General features: G+C 52.5%; 2 protein-coding genes across 3 annotated transcripts in view; both read right to left on the reverse strand.

The window, feature by feature from the left end:
• Positions 1 to 730: 730 nt before the first annotated feature.
• On the reverse strand, positions 731 to 10887 carry SLC29A3 (solute carrier family 29 member 3). Of its 2 annotated transcripts, none has more exons than XM_027661042.1 (6): positions 10850 to 10887; positions 9649 to 9909; positions 6146 to 6228; positions 5194 to 5420; positions 4046 to 4208; positions 731 to 3401 (listed from the first exon to the last, which is right to left on the reverse strand). In XM_027661042.1, the coding sequence occupies exons 1-6, from the start codon at positions 10871 to 10873 to the stop codon at positions 2732 to 2734; spliced, it is 1428 nt and encodes a 475-aa protein (XP_027516843.1). In that variant the 5' UTR covers positions 10874 to 10887; the 3' UTR covers positions 731 to 2731. The 2 variants fall into 2 exon arrangements, with proteins under 2 accessions (XP_027516843.1, XP_027516844.1); XM_027661043.1 differs by having other exon boundaries at positions 9649 to 9925; positions 10850 to 10884.
• A 3304-nt stretch (positions 10888 to 14191) lies between these two features.
• The window catches only part of UNC5B (unc-5 netrin receptor B), a 53413-nt gene continuing 47721 nt past the window's right edge, over positions 14192 to 19883 (reverse strand). The window contains 6 exon segments of the mRNA XM_027661038.1: positions 14192 to 17006; positions 17718 to 17899; positions 17996 to 18160; positions 18328 to 18477; positions 19362 to 19595; positions 19701 to 19869. Coding sequence (XP_027516839.1) covers positions 16841 to 17006; positions 17718 to 17899; positions 17996 to 18160; positions 18328 to 18477; positions 19362 to 19595; positions 19701 to 19869 — 1066 coding nt within the window. The 3' untranslated portion in view covers positions 14192 to 16840.

The following is a 19883-nucleotide window of genomic DNA, read 5'->3' on the forward strand; positions in this document are numbered from 1 at the left end:
GTCTCTCTCCAGCAGCTGAGGGGATGGTGTTAATCGAAGGAATAAAGCCCGGGAATGCACTTTTGGCAGGTAAGGAAGACCATGAAAGCATAAGTTGTGGCTGCAGTTTGACTGGTGTACCCAAGATAGACCATCCTCCATTCCACCACCACTGTTTCCCTCCTCATCCCGCTTTTCGTTACCTTGAGCAACTCGATATAGCCCACACTGAGCAGCAGATGTGACTTCACTCAGATAGTGTAATTACTTCTCTGTTGTTATATGCCATTCCCTATAAATTACTCATCCTCTTTTGCAGGGGGATCACCGAGAGGCTCATGGCTCAGGCTCCTGGCACCATACACCCCCATCCCATGGCACTCCCACCAGCACTCCCTGCTTTATACACAGAGCTGATTCTTGCCCCATTTGATTTTTCCCCTCATTTCTCTAACCTTCCTGAACTGAATACCACCAAAAACCAAAGGATAAATTCCCTTTTTGCTCACTTCCCCCTGCCATGAGAATACTCTCCACACCTACCTGTGTGTCATTTGGTGATGTTCAATTAGAACAACCAGGCTCTCAAAGGAATTCTTCTGTAGCTCCTTCACCTGGCCCTTGCCAGTGATTTCTCAGAGTTTGCAATCTAGGCTGGGAGAGAGGGATGACCAGAAGGAAAAATGCCAGCTAAAACTGCGTGCATCAGTGCATCTCCAAGAGAAATCACTCCAGACACCAACACTTGCACAGGATCGAGAATTATTTTTATTAGCAACGGTATCACACAATTAAGTTCTGCCTCAAGAGGTATTTGGTCTGTAACACGAAGGAGAGGAGGAGCAGAAATGCAAAGCAGTGAGAAAACAAGCAGAATCTCATTATTCCTTGGATAGGAGGAAAACATACAAGCTGGGGGGAGCAGAGCACAGGGCAGGGTCTCACGTGGGACGCATAAAGGCCACAAAGGGACTTTTTGGTTGCCAACACAAAGTTGGTTTGGGCTTTTTAACCAACTACTGCATTACTCCAGTGCCCAGGGAGGCGATGGGAACACTGACCTCCTGAGCAGCACCCAGCATCTCTACCCTCAGCCCTTGGATGGACCTTCACCTGGGTCAGGGCAGTCCCTAGCCAAGTGGTGGGGGCTGAAGGGCTCCAAACCCACCAAAGGGACAGGATTAAGAGCCCACACGTGCCCAGCCATGTGCCATAAAGCTGCTCCTCATTGCCACATGCCCGGTACATTTTCCACTTGTGTCTGGATTTTATGTTTGAATAAAAATCAGCCATAAAGCAAAGCTCTGTGTGGGTATTGCCAACAGGCCCAAACTAAATGGTGGAAAGGGTTATTATAAAAAACCCCAATGTCCACCAATCCTACATGTCACCCCGTAGCAATAACCACCCTAAATCCTGTTGTTCTCCCAGCAAAGCCCCACATCCAGCCCAGCATGGAAATGCCTGGCAACCCCAACCAGGAGCTCCACCACTACTACAAGCAGGAGATGATGAGAGAACATCCCACTACTAGAACATCTGCTAATAACCGAGTCTTAAAGAAAGTATTTTCCATAGACAGCACCCCTCAGGCATCACTGCAATGTAAAGCTCTGCCATCACACCTTTGCTTATCAGTTCACCTCTCCTAGACCATAAATCCAGCCAATTTAAGAAAATAAATACAATAATTGGATTTAGGCCAGGCTGCACTAGCATATGGGAGTTTAAGTGACTTTAAAAGCCAGTCCTCTTTGGGTGGTCTGTATTTTTGGGTGTCACAGTAGCTCACCCCTCTGAAAACATCTGGAGACCATATGCTGTTTGTCTACATGAATTAACCAGATTTCTGCTGAGAACATCACACCAGAGCCCCTCTCATACCTCTCCCTGCCTTCCATAGACCTCTCTTAATACAGACTAAAGCCACCTTAAAAACATCAGGCTAGGACCACTCAGCATTTCACTTTCCTTGGAGGTCAGACAGGTAAGATGGTGTCCACAACCACCACCCCACAGTCACAGCAGGAGAAATGCTCTCAGGTTGGCCACAACATACAGCTCCAGCACTGACAGCACCTTGCTGGGATGTGGATGATCCCTCAATTACATTTTACCTGAAAAAAATTAAAGCAAGCAAGAGTCCCAAGTGGAAAAGTTTCCCTTATATATGTCTTTTTTTTTTTTTGGAATGACTGTATGAAATCTGTGCAAAACGGTGCCTTGATCCCTGTCACGGCTGCTATCTGCTCCCAGAGTTGTGTTAAGGTGCTCCAGGGCTCAAATCCCTTTTAGCTCAGCACCACCATCACAGCTCAGTGATGGGGGATCCCTCCCGAGACCACCCAACCCTTGCAGGGCTGAACTTGTAACAGCGAGGTAGCAAAACCCAAAAGTCCTGGGCTCAGCTTAAAACCAGAGTGGTGGCCCCAACAAGCCACTCACTGGCACTGGGGTGAGGGCCTCTGGTGCTTCCCTGAGCTCCCTGGCAAGGATGAACCTTTTTTGGTCTCTTTGCTCCATTAAGCTGGAGAGTGACATGTCCGTTGGGACGTCCCCAAGCACAGGGGACACCCCTTCCCAGAAGGGAGACTTTCCCTCTGCATCCCCCTGGATGCAACCACCCCCCTCCCAAGACAGGCAGCCTGCCTCAAAACCATGGCATGCCTGACTTTTTTGGGGGAAAAAAATCCCCTGAATATCCAACAGCAGCACCACAAACTGAGGGAATCCTCCTGCCCCAGCTGCCTCTCTATACAAGGTGGACCACGAAAACGGCGCAGGCAGACCCCACAGCCAGCCCCAGCATGAGGTAGAACGTCATCACCACCCCTGCTGCCTCGGCCAGCTCTCTGGGCACAATTTTGGGGCCGTAGACCATGACCAGTGTCCCCAGGTAGCCATTGCTCAGCCCCAGCAGTGCCGTGAAGACCACCGGGTAGATGTCTTGGTCGAACAGCACTTTCCGGATGTGAGCGCGGGGCTGGTAGTTGCTGAGGATGAAGAGAGGGAGGAAGATGGTTCTGAGGAGGACGAGGGCAGGCAGCAACTTGCTCTTGGGGCCAGGCACCTGGATCCAGGCTGTGATCTGCCTCCCACACCAGTCGGCAAAGTTGTACAGGAGGAAACTGGTGAGTGGCACAAAGTACTTGGTGCTCCACAGGCTTCCCGAGGCCTTGCTCACTGACTCAATGTTGGAGGAGAGGGAAGGGAAGATGATGATGGAGATGAAGAAGACGTAGAAGAGGCAGAAGCCAAGGAGGGCGGTCTTCTGCAGGATGGGGCGGAGTGGGGGGATGCCAGTGGTTTTTGTGAGGCAGGAGGAATTTGTGGTGCCTCCCGGCTCTGCCTTGTCCTCTGCGGAGCTGTCGGGTGGCACAGTGGCCAGAGATGGGCTCTCCTTCTGGCTGCTCAGGTAATACCTGGAGAAAGAGAAGGAGAGAGGCTATTAGGCAGTGTGTGAGGGGAATACAAACTGAGATTTGGAGAGAGAGTAGGAGAGAAGCTGGTGATGCAGGGATGCCCGCTGGACCCAGTGATTCCATCCCACCTCTAGCTCCCACCTCATACAGAGAGATGAAACCCTCAGAGACCCATCACCCCCTTTTCCTCACTGTGGGGATCCCATTACACCCTTGATGGTTCACAGAGGGGATGAAGGCATTTGGGGGGCAGGGGGTTTTGAGGGTTACAAGCACCAACGAGACCAACGGGTCACAGTGCAGGATGTGGCAGAGACAGATGCCCTGTGGGGGCCTGGCTGGCTGCCTCCAGATCACAGCTCTCAGCTGACTCCACAGATTTTGGGAGCTCCGGAATCAGCACTTGGTGCCCCTGAGAAAGCTTGGCAGAAACTCAGCCAGAAACCCAGTTTCGATCTCTGGTTTCAGTGAAATGGGGAAGCGTGGCTGGAGGCGCCGGAGCGCTCCCACTGGGATGCTGAGGGGTGACAGGACAGGGATCAGCACAGAGAGCATCCCACGGATCCCCCCAGGAATCCTGCTCGGCACTGACAGCAGCAAACCCTCCCGTGCCCACGGGATGCCCTGGCAGCGGGCGCACACACCTGGAGTACTCGAGCCTGGGCAGCAGCAGGTACACCATGATGCAGACCACGATGAAGATGTCAGCAGTGAGGAAATAGGCCAGGGCGCTGTCGGTGACATCGGCTGCTGCTGCCAGGTCTATCACAGAGGCCACGGCGCTGATGGTGCCGCCCATGGCCTGGCCTGTGTGTGGGAGCAGATGGAGCGTTGAGCCAGACCAACCCAGGAGGGCACAGGTGAGGGACAGAGAACAGGAGGGGGAACCCAGAACCAGCATCCTCCTCTTACTCACACCTTCCAACACGCACAGCTCCCTGGGGTACAGAGCTCACCCCCTGCCCCTCATGCTGGTCCCCAAACCCGGCTCAGGGAGCAGCTGCACACATCACCTCTATTTCCACATCTCACTGCAACATGGGTGTCTGTGGGTCCCATCCTGCATCCCCTTCCAACACAGCCACAGCACACACATGGGTCAGGATGGGACCAATCTGCTGAGCTTGCATGTCCCAAGTCCTGCAGAGAAAGTAGAAACCCTTTCCAAAGCCTAAACCTATCTTTCCACTGGCACACACATCATCACCTCCCTTCTGCACTCCGGCAGATGGGAATTCAAGCCACCAGCAGCAGGAATGTCATCTCAGGAATGTGGTGCTTTCCCCCTCTGGGATAAACTCATCAAAACATTCCTGTCATGGCCCCAGGAAAAATCTCTCCATCCTGAGTTTTTCCCCTTCCCCTCTTGGTTTGTCAACCGTTCCACAGCACATTTATAATGTTATCAAAGCTCCAGGGAGCTCATCATTCACAGCTCCCAACCTGCCCCTCATCACTCATGGAAATGCATGGAAATGCTAAAAAGAAAGGAGGAGACAAGGCAAAGTTGAAGATCCCTCTGCTGGAAATAGCAAAGCAGAGGGATGTCATCTCCTTCCCCCTTTCTCCCTGCACCCAGCAAATATCCAGGGTCAGTTTATGGGTATTTACAGAAACCAAAGCTCATGTGACCAAGTGTGTTTCTCTTTCAGCAACTTCCCTTTATCATTAGGCAAAGCCAAGTTTCTAAAATAAACCCCGTGTGACAAAACCCCAGATGCAGGAGAGAGACAGAGAGAAAACCAGGGGGAAGCCCAAGTGCATGATCCTGGCAGGGCCAGGGGTCACCCACCTGAGATCAGGGCCTGCAAGTTCCTCATGGGGAAGCAGCTGCTGAGCCCAAAGATGCTGCTGGAGAAGATGGTGGAGGCGCTGCTGACCACGGCCACGCAGCCCACGGTGAGGGCGAAGAAGGGGGTGGTCCAGGCTGAGGTGTCCACCTTCACCAGCACCGTGATCACCAGGAACATGGCCAGCATGACAAAGAGGGAGGACAGGATCCGCACGCTGGCAGGCACCCTGGGGACAATGGGGGACAGCACACTCCTGCCTTTAAACTGCAACATGAAGGTGCAACAGGGGGGACAGCAACTCCTCTGCCGCCAGAGGGAGGGAAGAAAATAAACAGAGGTGGGGGGAGATGAGGAATACAAAGCAATGAGGAAGTGGAGAGAGGCAGAGAGCCAGTCCAGCAACCGAGATCTGCAGATTAGGCACACAAACACATGCCTGGAAACCTGATCTGGGTTAAGGAAGGGTACAAATGAAGGGATGAGGTCCTTGTAGATTTAAGCCAAGCTTGCAACAAGGTGCAGATGGTCCATTTCTTAACCCAGTTCAGGGGGCTGGTAAGACGAGGATAAGGCATCACTCCTGCCTGAATGAGCATGGCTTCTGTCAGCCGGTCCCCTGGTGACAAGGGTATTTCTAAGAGGGAAAACTTGTTTCCAAGCAATTAACCAAGGAATTTATTAGGAACTGATTTACTCAAGCCAACTGCAGGCCTGGGTGCTGTGGTGGGGAGCAAGGTGCTTCACCCTGCTTCATCTCAGCCAGCTGCAACTCGGGCAGAGGTGGCAGGGGGGAATTTTGGCTGCACAGGGAGGCTGAGCTCAGGATGCCCTGTGGCCTCCCCCTGAGGGAAGGGCAGGCTGAGCTGAGAATCAAGACTGAAGCCAGAGAAAGGCAGGAGCAAAGCCAGGGAGAGCCACGGCTTGGGGACCTAGGATCAGAGCAACACTTACCTGTTGACAAGCAAGAAGTTTCCAATCAGGCACAGCACCGAGGGCACAGTGGAAGCAATGGAGATGTAGCTCTCAAAATAGTCCTGCCAGAAGAAAAAAAATTAAAAACAAAGTAAAAAAGACTGGGTGGGGAGGGGAAGAACAACACATGAATTTCAGGTCCTAAATAGGGAGTTATGGTGTAGGTGTCCACCTCGTTGTATTGTAGCACATGTTGCAAACTATTCAGGGCAACAGGCCATGGGAATACTGGAGTTCATCTTCTCATAGCCCTGGGCTATTTCAGGAAATTAGGGACACAAATTCAGAAGGAAAAAAGGGGAAGGAAATACCTGCCATACCACCACACTGACCCCATGGGGCAGCACCTGAAATAAGGAGGGCTGGATTTCTCCTGCTGGCTCCAGCATTTTGGAGAAACTCCCTGACTGTTTTCTTGTCCTTGAGGGCTGGTTTTAATAATATTAATGCTTTTGTGTCCTGATTTAAGATTAGCCAACTGCCTCGAAAGCCCAAGATGGGAACAACCAGGACACCACATGTGAGAACAAGCTCATGCCAAAGCAGCCTGAGCAGGGACACAGGGACATGACTTTCCCTCCCATTCTCCCTCTCTGCACACACAAAACTTGTAGAGAAACTCTATTCAGACTCCACACCCATTAACTCCACGGACTTGTACATCATCTGAGCAGGTTGGCAGCAGCTCCAGTGAATCCCCACCAGCCCAGAGGTCAGGCTGGGAACACAGAAAGCAATAACCACAGCACAGAGAGAGAGATTTCTTGGCCAAGATTGCAGTCAAACACATTTTCAATCCACTTTATGTGTCAAAGCGTGCCTGCTCCCTCTCCTCCCCTCGAGGTGCTTAATCCCATTTTTTTTTCTGCAGGAATCTCAGCAAGCAGGTAGGACAAGGATCACAAAGAAGACGATGACCTATGTATCCCTACCATATAGGCTTTCATTTTCTGCAGTTATGCAGCTACAGAGACAGGGCCCATCATGTCCAAGCACGAGAAGGCACTTGGCGCATTTTCTCTGCATGTTGTATTGGTTTTTTTTTTTTACAGCTTTGTATCATTTTAGTCAGTTTACAAGCACATTCATCTATCCTTCCCTATCAGAAGGTTCACTATAAGCAACAGGAAATGTAATAATCACTCCTAGAGGGTCCAGATAGACAGACACAAATGCTTGTGCTTACAGCACCGGCTTGGCCAAGCAGGAGGCTCAAAGCTCCACAGCCCCACGATGAATTACAGGAGGAAACACAAAGCAAAATGCTGGCTACAACTCATTTACCAACCTACTTGAAACAAACCCCCAAACCATCCAGGGGATACTCAGTGTACTTCCAAGTTAATTTTCCTTTGCTTTTGGGGAGGAAAAATAACTTTGTAACACTTTGCACCAAGCAGAAGTGTACTCAAAGTAACCCAGCAGAGATGCTGTGTTTTGAGCATCCCCAAGAAGCATTCATTCATTCCCAACAAATGGGCTCACACCAGCAGTGAGAAGAAAATTGGGCAAACATTAAATGTTTTTAATGCAGCAGCAGAATGGTGGGTGGCAAATTTAATCCTTGTCTGGACCAATGGAAAATATCAGGCTCCATAATCATCTCTCCTGCTCGTCGGTTTTAATCCATCTCCAGTGGTAACTCTTCTCCCTGTGTGCATATTCCCGCTCATCACAGACACTTTCAGAGCACATTTCTGGCAGTGCAGGTTATACCTAGTTCTTCTCCCTTTCTGCTGAGCCCAAATAATAATAAACCCCAAAGCAAACCTGGCATCTTCCTCCCAGCTCCACCTCTCCTGGGGGAAGGTGTTATCCCTCAGCCATGGAGCTGAGGCACATAATGTCAGTGTTTAAGCTCATATTAACTACAGCACCTCCAAGCACACTGCCTTAAAAAAACCCCAAACAAGAACAAAGCATCACGGTGGCAAATTAGTCACAAGATGCTTTTGCAAAGTAGTTTTTATTCTGCTCCAGCCTGGACTTGGCAGCTGGGCTCCTGCCAGGCTGGAAAAGGAATCCAGGTCCATGGCGGTGGCTGAAGGCACTGGAGTGTTACCTGGAGCACAGAGCATGAAATTGGAAGCAGCGAGCAGGTTTGGAGACAGGAGCAGGCTGGAGCCAGGAAGAGAGGCACCTTTCCAGAATCAAGCTCTGTAGGCAGGTAAACCCTCCTGCTGCAGCCCCAGGACTCACCATCCCAGGGCAGAAATGGGGCTGACTGGTTTAATTTTCATCAGGCTCAACTGCAGGAAAAGCCACGAGAGGGCTTTTCACGAGAGGGAGGAAAAAGCATCATCCCGTGGCCATGGAGAAAGAGGAGAAAAACCTTTTCAACAAAGCAATGGCTGATTTGACCAGGAATGCAGCTCTGCCAGAAGACACATAGGGATACTTACCCTACCTAAAACCAGCTTTTTCAAGAATTGCCTCAGACCAGTGTGATGTAGAAGCAATGAGCAGTGGGTGGGATGCAGAGAATGTGGGAGAACACCATGCCACGTGGTGGCAGAGCACACTTCACCCCCTCTGTGCATGCATCACCCCTCCCTGACCACCCTCACTAGCACAGGGGCAGACAGCTTTGGTCTTCAGGCAGTGCAGGGGCTTGGGCTCCATCAGTTTAATCCACTCAGTACTGCGATTTACACCAGCAGACCTGTACTTCAGCATCCTGGTAGGAGCACTCTGCTTCCTCCTCACCAAAAATGCAGCTGGCTTAATAATTATTAAAATTAAAAGAGTTGTGGGTGTACTGGGGTGAGAAATCAGAGGGCAAACGTGGGCGTCACACCTGGCTCTGTTTATATGAAAACAAAAAGTGCCCAAACCACCTGAACAAGCTCGGCCTCAGGAGGAGGATGGAATGCAGCCTCAACACTCCAACACTTTTTCCATCCACCAAGAAACAAAGCCATAGCTTTGCCAGGGGGCCACAGGGAAGTAATCCTGCTGTGGCAGGAGGAGCAAGAGAAGGCAGCTTTTTTGGGGAGAAAGAGGGAGGCCATAAACGTGCCACCCCAAGGCTGTCTCATCAATTGCCCCGTGACAAGCTCCTCACCCCATATGCCAGAAGCCAGATGTTTATTGCTGCAAGGAGATATTCGTGTCACACCTGCCAGATCTTGAAGGACAAAAAAAAAAAAAAAAAAAAAAGATTATCAAAAAAACAACCCACCACAAAGATATCTTTACTTTGCACTGCAGAAATTGCCCTATGAAAGGCAGCCTTAGCCCAATTTTTTAGACACACCTTAAAACTTACCACTCCAAATGCAGGCAGAAGACAGCCCCCCAAAGTGGTTTTAAGCATCTTTCTCGCTACTATTTGTGCTCCCCAAATAAACCTCTACCTCTGGTTTGCAGCAGGTGAGACCCCAGGACATGTTCACTCACCTTCTGGGGAGGTGGAGGGAGAAAAAGAGCAAGTTAGGAAGGGAAGCAGCTTTTTCTCCCTGCCTTGGAAGCAGGACACTCACCCGCAGGTCCGACGCTGCCTGCCCCGCTGGGCCGGCTTTGTCTGAGCAGTTCTGCAGCTTGTACATCCAGTAGTGCTTTGCCGTGATGAAAAAATTCCAGGGCAGGAGGGACCCGATGCCCAGTAGGAAGAAGATAACGTAGGCCCCATGGAAGTGGTCGCTTGGCTTGGGCTGGCTGTACCTGTTCCCCAGGGGCTCCTCGATCAGGGGCTCCTGGTCTGGGGGGACGCTGCCGGCTGCCGGGTGCATTGTGCTGGCACACTGCAAAAACAACCACCCACGAGGGTGTGATCACAGCAGGGTTACAAACCGCTGCCCACAGGCTGCTGTGTGTGGGCTCCATCCTCCTCTGGCCCCAGCAAATCATGGGATCACAGAGTGGTTTGGGTTGGATGGGATTTGGAAGGTCATCTCATTCCAAAGCCCCTGCCACAGGCAGGGACACCTTCCACTAGACCAGGTTGCTCCAACCTGGCCTTGGACACTTCCAGGGATGGGGCAGCCACGGCTCCTCTGTGCAACCTGTGCCAGGGCCTGAGCACCCCAGTGCTGCATGAGTGAGCTGAACTGGCTCGGCATGGGGATGGAAAGACTTGGAAAAAGCAGCACCCACATTTCCGCCCATAATTAATAATTAACCCGTGCCCTCGGCCTTGCAGGAGCAGGAAACCTCAGCGAGCTCATGAGAGGCTCCAAAAAAACCAACAGCCGGCGAACCAACAGCGCCGCGGGGCTCCGCAGAGCAAGGTGTAAACTCGTAGTAACACCGCCGGGCTTTCCGAAACGACCTGTAAACTACTACGGCATCACCCGGGCTGTGCAGGGCGGCTCGTAAACTAAACGCGACGTCAGCCGGGCTGAGCGAAATGACTCATAAAGACACAACAACGTCACCCGGCTCTGGAAGAGGGCCCGGGAAGGCAGCAGGAGGCTTGGCAGGGGCAGCGGGACCCACCGAGCGATCGGCACCGACCCCGAGCGGCGTCAGCGAAACCCCCGCCCAGGAGGGCAGGGCAGAGGAGAGCAGAGCAGAGCGCGGGGGAGGCGGAAATGCCGGGGTTTGGAAAAAAAATAAAAAATTAAAAAAAAAAAAGGAAATTTCTGGAGCATGAAACGACACATCCCGCCCTCCAGCCGCCCGCTCCTCCACCCAGCCACCGAGCCATGCATCCCTCCCTCCATCCATTCCCGCAGAACTCACAGGGGTCTCACACGGCTCCACCATCGCCTCCGGCCCCGCACAGCCCCGCCCCGCCCCATAACAGGTTGGTCACGCCCCCACATCTTGACCACGCCCACTCCTGATTAGACACGCCCCCTTCGTGATGGCCACGCCCCGGCTCAGATGGGGGTGTGGCCTCCCTGTCCTGGCCCCGCCCACTCAAGGGTTGGTCCCGCCCCCTCCCCGCCCCAAATTCTGCCTTTCTGTTCTGGGCAGGTGACACCCATCTGTGTCCAGGTCTGGGTCTCCAGCACAGGAAGGATGTGGAGCTGCTGGAGCGAGGCAGGAGGAGGCCACGGATTTGCTCCGAGGGCCGGAGCCCCCTGCTCTGGAGCCAGGCTGGGGGAGCTGGAGGTGTTCACCTGGAGAGGGATTCAGGGAGACCTGAGAGCCCCTTCCAGTGCCTAAAGGGGCTCCAGAAGAGCTAGAGAGGGACTTGGGACAAGAGGGACAGGACAAGGGAGAATAGCTTCCCACTGACAGAGGGCAGGGATAGATGGGATATTGGGAAGGAATTCTTCCCTGTGTTGGTAGGGAGGCCCTGGCACAGGTTGCCCAGAGAAGCTGTGGCTGCCCCTGGATCCCTGGAAGTTCCCAAGGCCAGGCTGGATAGGGCTTGGAGCAACCTGGGCTAACGGAAGGTGTCCCTGCCCATGGCAGGTGTTGAAATCAGATGAGCTTTAAGGTCCCTTCTAACACAATCCATTCTGGGATTCTGTGAAAATCAGTGTTAATCACAGCCTGGCTTGATTTTTTTTTTGTGGAATGGGGAACATATTGTATCAGATTTGGGATCCCTTACCCGAGATCCTCCTTTACTCACTGTGCTTCCTGCAACACCCCATCAGGATGAATTTCACTGTAAAGTCCTCAATTTTCTTCAAACTACACTTTAATGCTCACCTTGAGAGCACAGTGTGACTGGAAAGGAAATCATCATCAGCTCTTCTTTCCCTTTTTCTTTCCCCAAAAATGTGTTTGGCTCCTCAGCCACGCAGGGAAATAATAAACTGGCGGGGCCCCAGTTTTTCTGTAACCCCACTGTAACCATCAGACAGGCTTTGCCAATTCATTTGTATTTGTGTGGCAAATACATTAGAGGAGTTTTACATCGTCTGTTTCCTGTTGCCAGCTGTTTGCCTTTAGCCTTCCCCACCTCCAGTCCCTAAGGTAAAGATAACCAACCTGTGTCTCTTCCAACCTTCTTCCAACCTTTCTTCATCAAAGCAAAATGCTCTCCACTTTTCTGCAGAAGACCCCAAAATGGTCTAGTCTGGATTTTTTTCCACCTGCAGCTGCCTGTGGGAGAAATGCAGAGGGACCCACATATCTCCCAGTAGCACCAGTGCAAGCACAGCTGGCCACCACACAGCTCCAGCCTGTGAGCCTGTGAAGAGAGCAGGTCAGGTGGCCTTGGCCACCCCGATGTCAAAATAACCTCAGACACACGCAGGCTCCCATGTTTTTTCCCTCTTTTCTGAGCAAAACAAGCAGAAGCACGCAACCAAATGCACCCACTGGCGATGTGCTGAAATGGAAAGGCTCGAGAGGAGCGCACGGGTTTCTCTCCAGTGGTTTCTCCTTGGGATTTTCATCTGCATTGACATGCCAGCCTGGGAAAGCACCTGAGGAGATGGCACGGCCTATCCGAGTCAGTAGCTCATCAGCTCTGAGGGATTTGCCTGATATTTCTGACCTGCTGCCATCCATCACGTCAGAAAACCCACTGCTGGAGCAGAGCCTTGGATCACATCAGCACAAGGGACTGTGACAGCCCAGCAGGGGGGACAAAGCCAGACCATGCTGGGCCAGAGCCACCATGGCCCCTCCAGACAACATTACCCACACCCGAGAGACCCTGCACAGCAACACAGCCCCCCACACGGGCTGGGGGCAGGTTTTAGGGACACCCCTGTGCTGCTCTGCTGCTCCTGCATGTCCTCTCTCCTGCAGAATAAATCTGTCAATGCTTAGCAATGGGACAGCTGTCGATTTTGAACCTGTCATGGGGACTGGGGTCAAGGTATCAGCTGAATTTTAAGGGGATCGAGAAAGCTGGGTATTTCCATAAGGGAACAACCGATGAAATCAGGCACCAGTCGGTCAAAGCTATTCATGGATTTGGGCCCTTGGAGAAATGGTTTAGTGGAAAAGGTGCCCAAGGAAAGCAACTTGGGAGATTGAGGTTAAAGGAATTCAGGTGTAAAGAAAGGGACAAGGGAGAATGGCTTTAAACTGACAATGGGCAGGGTTAGTTTGAATATTAGAAAGAAATTTCTTGGTTGTGCAGGTGGTGAGGCCCTGACACAGGTTGCCCAGAGAAGCTGTGGCTGCCCCTGGATCCCTGGAAGTGTCCAAGGCCAGGTTGGACGGGGCTTGGAGCAACCTGGGATAGTGGAAGGTGTCCCTGCCCATGGCAGGGGGGAGGAACAAGCTGATCTTTAAAGTCCCTTCCAATCCAGACCATTCTATGATTCTTTGAATAGCTTACCTCTCCTGAGAAGGCATTTGCCTCAGCACCCTATCCGGAGCTGGAAAGCCCAGCTGGGAGAGTTTGGCACTTTTGCACGGCTACATTGTAAGTGCTGCGGTGTCAGGGCAGCACTTCCCTCCCCTTTTCTTTCACTAGTTGCAGAATCCCCATGCCTGCCCAGAGCAGGGACAACCATGCCATCTCCTGGTGGCACCTGGTCCCGACGAGCTGGATGAAGTGAGTGGCCCAGGCAGGCTCAGCAGGACCCTCGTGTTCCCCTGCAAACCCTTCTGGCTTCAGAATTGAAGCAGAGGAGCAGCGTTAGTCCCTAAGCAAGGCAGGAAGCAAAGGGGGATGCTGGAGGACAGGATGTCCAAGCTGCAGATTGCAGCTCCGTGCTCTATTCCCCCTTCCCAAATTAGCCACCCTGGTCCTGGTCACTGCTGGAAAGGGCATTGTTTTCTGCAGGATATCCCTTGGGGAAGGGAATTAACTGCTGGAGAAGGTGACTTAGAGAAGAGACTCGGCTGTAGCACTCGGCTCCCACCTTGCAATAACCCAAGCGGGTCCAAAACAATCCATCAATCCATCTCCAGCTCATCTCCATCAGGGACTCCGACAGCAACATCCTCCCACTGGCACGCCTGTGGCATCCTAGCCAAAAACAGATTGGAGGGATGCTCACAGGGATCCCCACACTGCCAATGCTGCCAGAGCTGAATCCCTGCAGGTGCTAAACCCCGCAGGAACCAGCAGTGAGTGATGAAAAGGAAAGGAGCAGATTGTTTCTTTTTCTTTTTTTTTTTATTAGACTAGGAAATATAATTTATTGCATAAAAATTAATTTGTTACAATAGGAATGCTAAACTTTATTTACAGTTCTTTAGTTTACAGAATAAACAGACACGGTTTCAGAGGATGCCACCAGGCCCATCCCCTGGACATATAAATATGGAAACAGACTGTGGAGCAAGAGATGGACACTGCCAGCACAACATGGACCACGGGGCTGCCTTTGCCAAAAGGCCTGGCTGGAGAAACCCCTGGGTGTGGCGGGAGGTGTGGGAGCTGCACCCATGGAAGAGGGGCACAGGTGCTCAGGGGACCAGGGTGGGGGGCAAACCCTGCCTCACTCCTGCCCCACTCCCAGTACAGGTTCCCTGGTCTGGAGAATGGGGAGAACCTCCCCAAACATAACTGGGCTGGGCGGCTGCTGCCTGCCAAAGGGAAAGGGAAGATGAATGCAATGGATGGGGATGGAGCCAGAGGCACCCGCGGGCGGGACGGATGGACGAACAGATGGACAGACACACGTGCTGGTGCAGTGATCCATAAACGAGAGACAGCGAGAATGGAAGCGAGAGAGATTCAGAGGCAACCTGAAGGAGTATCTCATCTCACAGAGAACACCATGGAAGTGAGAAAGGAGCCCTCCAAACCACTAGCAGTTGGTTTTATCCATCAAGTCTTCATTTCTTTCCAAATTTGCTCATTCCTCCTTAGCTCAGAGATGGGGTCTCAGAAATGCTCAAATGCAAGCTACAGGATGGATATAACCCTTCCCTTGTGACACAGGAGCTCACCCAGCAGCAGTCTTCCCATCCGGCACAAGTGGAAAAGATCCCTTCTCTCCCACAGCCTCGAAAACCCAGCAACAAGCCCAAAGATCCTTAAACACAACAGGGGGTGGCTCTACATGTTCCATCCTGGCTCCAAGAGCTGCCCAGAGGAATCCTTTCGTGCCCCAGCAATACTGAAAGCTCTCCCCGAGCTGCCCTGTGCAGGTGATGCTCTCCAGGGCTCCCTGAGCGTGCTCCAGTCCCCAGCACACTGTGGGATGACACAGGCACCTCGTGGCACTGGGCCAGGGCTCTGCAGCCAGGACACCGCATGTTGCAGCCCAAAGCAGGACCTGCTCCTAATACTTCCACTGACGGAGAATCCACAGCCTTGCGGTGTGACCTAGCCTAATCCTGAGCTTACCACCCCCTTCCTCTATTTTTTTTCTTTAAAATAGACAAACTTCTAAGATACAGCACTCTCTGAGTAACTATTTCTATCTGCAGGCAACCTAAATTTTTACCTTCATCAAGACACCGTATCTGTGTGAGGAACCTGGTTCCTGCCTACTCCTTGATTACTTTCCATTCACTCCACAACTTCCCCATCGTTACAAAAAGCCTGTTAAAGGGAAAAACAGGAGCTGCAATGAGGGATGGAAACTTGATCACTGCTCACGATGCTGTCCCTCATGTGGAAATGCTCAGCCTGGCTCACAACTTGGGGACACTGAGGTATTCCTCCCTGAATCCCTCCTGAAATACTGCATCAAAAACCGGGGATGAGCACATGGACCCAAGATGAGGCTACATCCCAGCCCATCAGCCCTCTGCTCTCCCTGGATCCTTCCACAAGCCACTCCTCACCTCCCTCTGACCCCTGGGCCCAGGTTTGGAGTGTTCACTGAAAAATCCTGCTGGGTTTAAAACACCCCCCACTTTGGCCTTGGGGTCCGTAGGTTGGTGCAGGACTGAAATCTTTGGTTTGTACTGAAGTTACACAAATGAAGGCGCAGTCATCCTAAAAAGCTCCCCCAAACGATGCCAGGGAAGAATTCATTAAAAATACCCATATCAGGATGCACTCTCCCCACCCTGAACCCCAATTACAGGGCAGCATCCCTCATCCCTCCTCACAGGTGGAAGGGAGTCCCTCAGTCCGCTGGGCACTGCAGCCAGGGAAAGGGGAGTTTGCAAGGGAAAAAACCTTGGGAAGGGTCTGAGCTGGCCCTGAACCAGAGGGGCGGAGAGGCACTTCACCCTACGGACTCCCTGGGGGTCCCAGGACATGTAAACATGTTTTGCTTGACTTGGATCACACACTTTTCCCTACAAAAGTGTGTCCATTGAAATCTCTCTGCCACCCTGACCACAGCAATGCTCTTGCTCTCACACACCAAAAAAAAAAAAAAAAAATTATTAAATCTGCCTTTTTTTTTTTTTTTTTTTTTTTTTTTTTTTTAAAAAGGAAACATCCAAAAAACCGGATAATAAATTATTTGGGTTTCCTAAAAAAATTTTTTTTTTTTCCTTTTTTTTTTCTCTCTTATTTGCCTCGTTAAGCTGCCTGAAGCCTTTGACAGGAGTTAAGCCGTTCGCCTGGATTGAACTCGCCTCTTCAACGCAGAAATGCTATTAAAGGAGGAGGAGGGGAACCCAAAAGAAGAAGGAAAAGGAAAGCCCCCATCCCGACTCAAGAAGCCCTAATTCCTCCCCGTGCCATGAGGAGGAGGAAGAGGAATGCTGCATAACACTTGGATTGCTTGTAAACGCTGAGGACGGGTCTCTAAGGCTGACAGTGATGTGGGAGGGAGGAGGAGTGACGGCCTCCGCCCTTCCTTGCTCAGGATGGACGTGCCTCGCCCCCCCAGCTGTTGGGGAAGGACCCCTCCTCACCCCCTGTTTTGTCCTCCTCGCCCACCAGCTGTGGGAGCATCATCAGCAGTCCCCCTCCGTGGCCATGACCACCAGCATCTCGCTCTTGCCCATCTCCTCTAAGGCACTGGCCAGGGTGTTGAGGTCACCATCGTCCTGGTGCTCGGCTTCCCACAAGTCCAGGAGCACCCCGGTGGGGCTGGCTTTGGTGGCAAAGTAGTTCAGATACCTGAGGAGGAGAAGCAGAGGTTGGTGTGGTGCCCTTCGGGGATGGAAGGAGGGAGGATGCCAGAACAGCAAACCTGTTTGCAACATGAACCGTGGCAAGAATGCCATAACACAAATGCCAAAGCCCTCAAGATGCCATCTTCAACTTTTACACAGAGCTGACGTTCATGCAAAAGCAGTGTAAGCTTTGTTTTGCTGATATTACCCTCCCTCCCTTCAGTCCTAAGGGTGAACCCAAGGAGGAACAGGACTGCCTGGGTCCCAGGGCCATTCCAAGTGCCAAGAGACCCACAGATGGATCTCAGAATGGTTTGGGTTGGAAGAGACCTTAAAGATCATCTCATTCCAACCCCCTGCCATGGGCAGGGACACCTTCCACTAGACCAGGTTGCTCCAAGCCCCATCCAACCTGGTCTTGGATACTTCCAGGGATGGGGCAGCCACAGCTTCTCTGGGCAATCTGTGCCAGGGCCTCCCCACCCTCACAGGGAAGAGTTTCTTCTCAATACCTCATTTAAAGCTTTCCTCTTTCAGTTTAAAACTGTATCCATGGATAGAGATGGATATAACTATGCAGAACTATATCCATATTTTTGGTTGTACCTATTGAGCTGGACATAACCTCACTGGGGCCTGCACCACAGACGGAGCACAGAGTGAAGCCCCCCTGCCTGAGGCACAGCAGTGGAAAACAAAGCACAGGGACACCCACCGGTCCATGGAGAGCTTCTGGGCGAGAAGTCTCCAGTCGTTTCCCCTGGAGCTGGGAGCATCCAGGCTGTTGCAGATCTTCTGCCGGATGGAGAGGGGGATTTTGAAGGCATAGGGTCCCACCTGGGTGGTGGGGGTGGCACCACTGTGGTGGGAGCGGAGGGTGTCGAAGGAGCTGGAGTGCTGCAAGGGGAAGGACAGGGAGAGATGTTGCAGCACAGAGCTGAAATACCTGAGCGTGTCCCCTCACTGTGATCCCCCCACCGCCCCAGCGCTCACCTCTCCCAGCGTGATGTGCAGCTGGAAGATCTGCCCTTCCCCTTCCACCTGCCGGACGCAGATCTTGCAGGTGAGCTCGGTGGAGGCCTGGTTGTACCTCTCCAGGGTGAAGGTGCAGTGCAGGGCTCGCTGGCTGCCGCTCCAGATGTGATAGAAGGGGATTTCCTGCAGGCCACCAAAGCATGGGCTCAGCCAAGGCTCCAGCAGCTCCCTTGGGAGATCTCACCTCCTCACCACCCCTTGGGAGATCTCACCACCCCACGAGGGACCCCAGCAGGACCCCACAGTGGCTGAAGATGGTGCTGCCATTCTGAGCCCCCTCAGCCCCTCACCTGGTACTTGGCCAGCAGCTTGCTCCTCCACAGGGCGTGGGGGATGTCGTGGATGGAGAGACGCAGGTTGTGGTAGCTGTCCTTGAAGGGCAGGGGCTTGGGCTCCTCCAGCAGGTACCCTCCCAGTGTTCTCTCCAGCTCCAGCACCTCCTGTGGGCAGCAGGACAGGCAGCATGAAGACCCAGGAGAAGGGCAGGGGCTGCTCCTCTGCCCACCTCCATGCCCAAAGCCAGGCATGGAGCAGGGAGAGGAGCTGCCAAGAAGAGCGAGCAGCAACAACAAGCCATAGAGAGCAGCTTTTGCCACAGCAACAGAACTTGCCAACTCATCTCATGCACCAGCCTCACCTAAAACTTGAATTTTATAATGTGAGCATCCGTAAATGTCTCTGTACTCCTCAGAGAATGCAAAGGTCCAACACAAGGGTCAGGGACTCCTTTGAAGGATGCCACCCTATTTGTCTTTAACATCATCCCACCATCACACCAGCAGCTTTTAGGAGAAAGCTGGGAGCCAGAGTGCTGCCTACATCCCCATGTAGAGGCACCACAGCAATCCTGACAGGATCCACAGGACAGGTCACAGGGAATCACACAGCCACCACACCAGTGGTCCAGGTAGCCAAAGCATCAAAACTCCAGCTTCCTGTGCTGCACTGGATGGTGTCTATACCACAAAACACTCCGAAGGAGGGGAGACACACAGATCCATGCAGGAATAAGAGGATCTATAGAAAACTGAGGTAAATCACAACTTTCTGTGCAGCAGAGAGAAAACCCACCCATGGGCAGCCCAACCTCTCATGGAATGCCTGCAGGAAGGGGTTCCAGCAGAGGAGACAAGCAACACCCTCATTGTTTCCTTCGGAGAGGGCGCAGAAGGACAGGGAAAGCAGTAAACACCTTATTATTTCACTGTGGTCACTTTGCAGGCAGTTGCATCAGGTTGTCTGCTCCCTGGAGCCAGGCCACCCTTAGAGGCACCAGGCAGCATCTTGCTGCCAGCACAAACAGCTTTGGGAAGGTGATATTTACCTTCAGAGCATCTGGTGTGTCCTCCAAACAGTAGACCTTGAGGCTGTACTCCAGGGAGGTGCAAACAGTGGGGGCAAAGATGGCCAGCTGAAGCCTCTTGATGGCTGACCTGGAGTAGGACTCTCCCACGAAGACATAGGTGCCCAGCTGGTCTAGCAAAATGTGGCAGGACTTGGCTTCCAGCTGGCAGTAGCAGGGAGTGTTGAGGGTCTCCTCATCCAGGGTCACAACTTCCTACAGATGGGACATCAAGGCTGGGGGTCAGCCCATGGTCCCGAGGGCTTGTGTCCCTCAAGGGTGACGGTCTCTGGTGGCCGCTGGGCTGGGTTCCCACCTTACCTCCCAGTTTCCCTGGTGGGACTGTGTTTTCAGCTGGTAAATCCAATCTGAGGAGCTGACGTCGGCACAGTGGGGAATGGTCAGGACGACGGGGCGGCACAGGAGCAAGCCAGTGGGCCCACAGGTCACTGCCGGGCTCAGCACCGTCTGCGTGCCCTCGGAGGGCAGGCTGGGGAGGGAGAG

This window comes from Corapipo altera, unplaced genomic scaffold, assembly GCF_003945725.1.
Source record: "Corapipo altera isolate COAL_440 unplaced genomic scaffold, ASM394572v1 133, whole genome shotgun sequence".
Lineage (NCBI taxonomy): Eukaryota > Metazoa > Chordata > Aves > Passeriformes > Pipridae > Corapipo > Corapipo altera.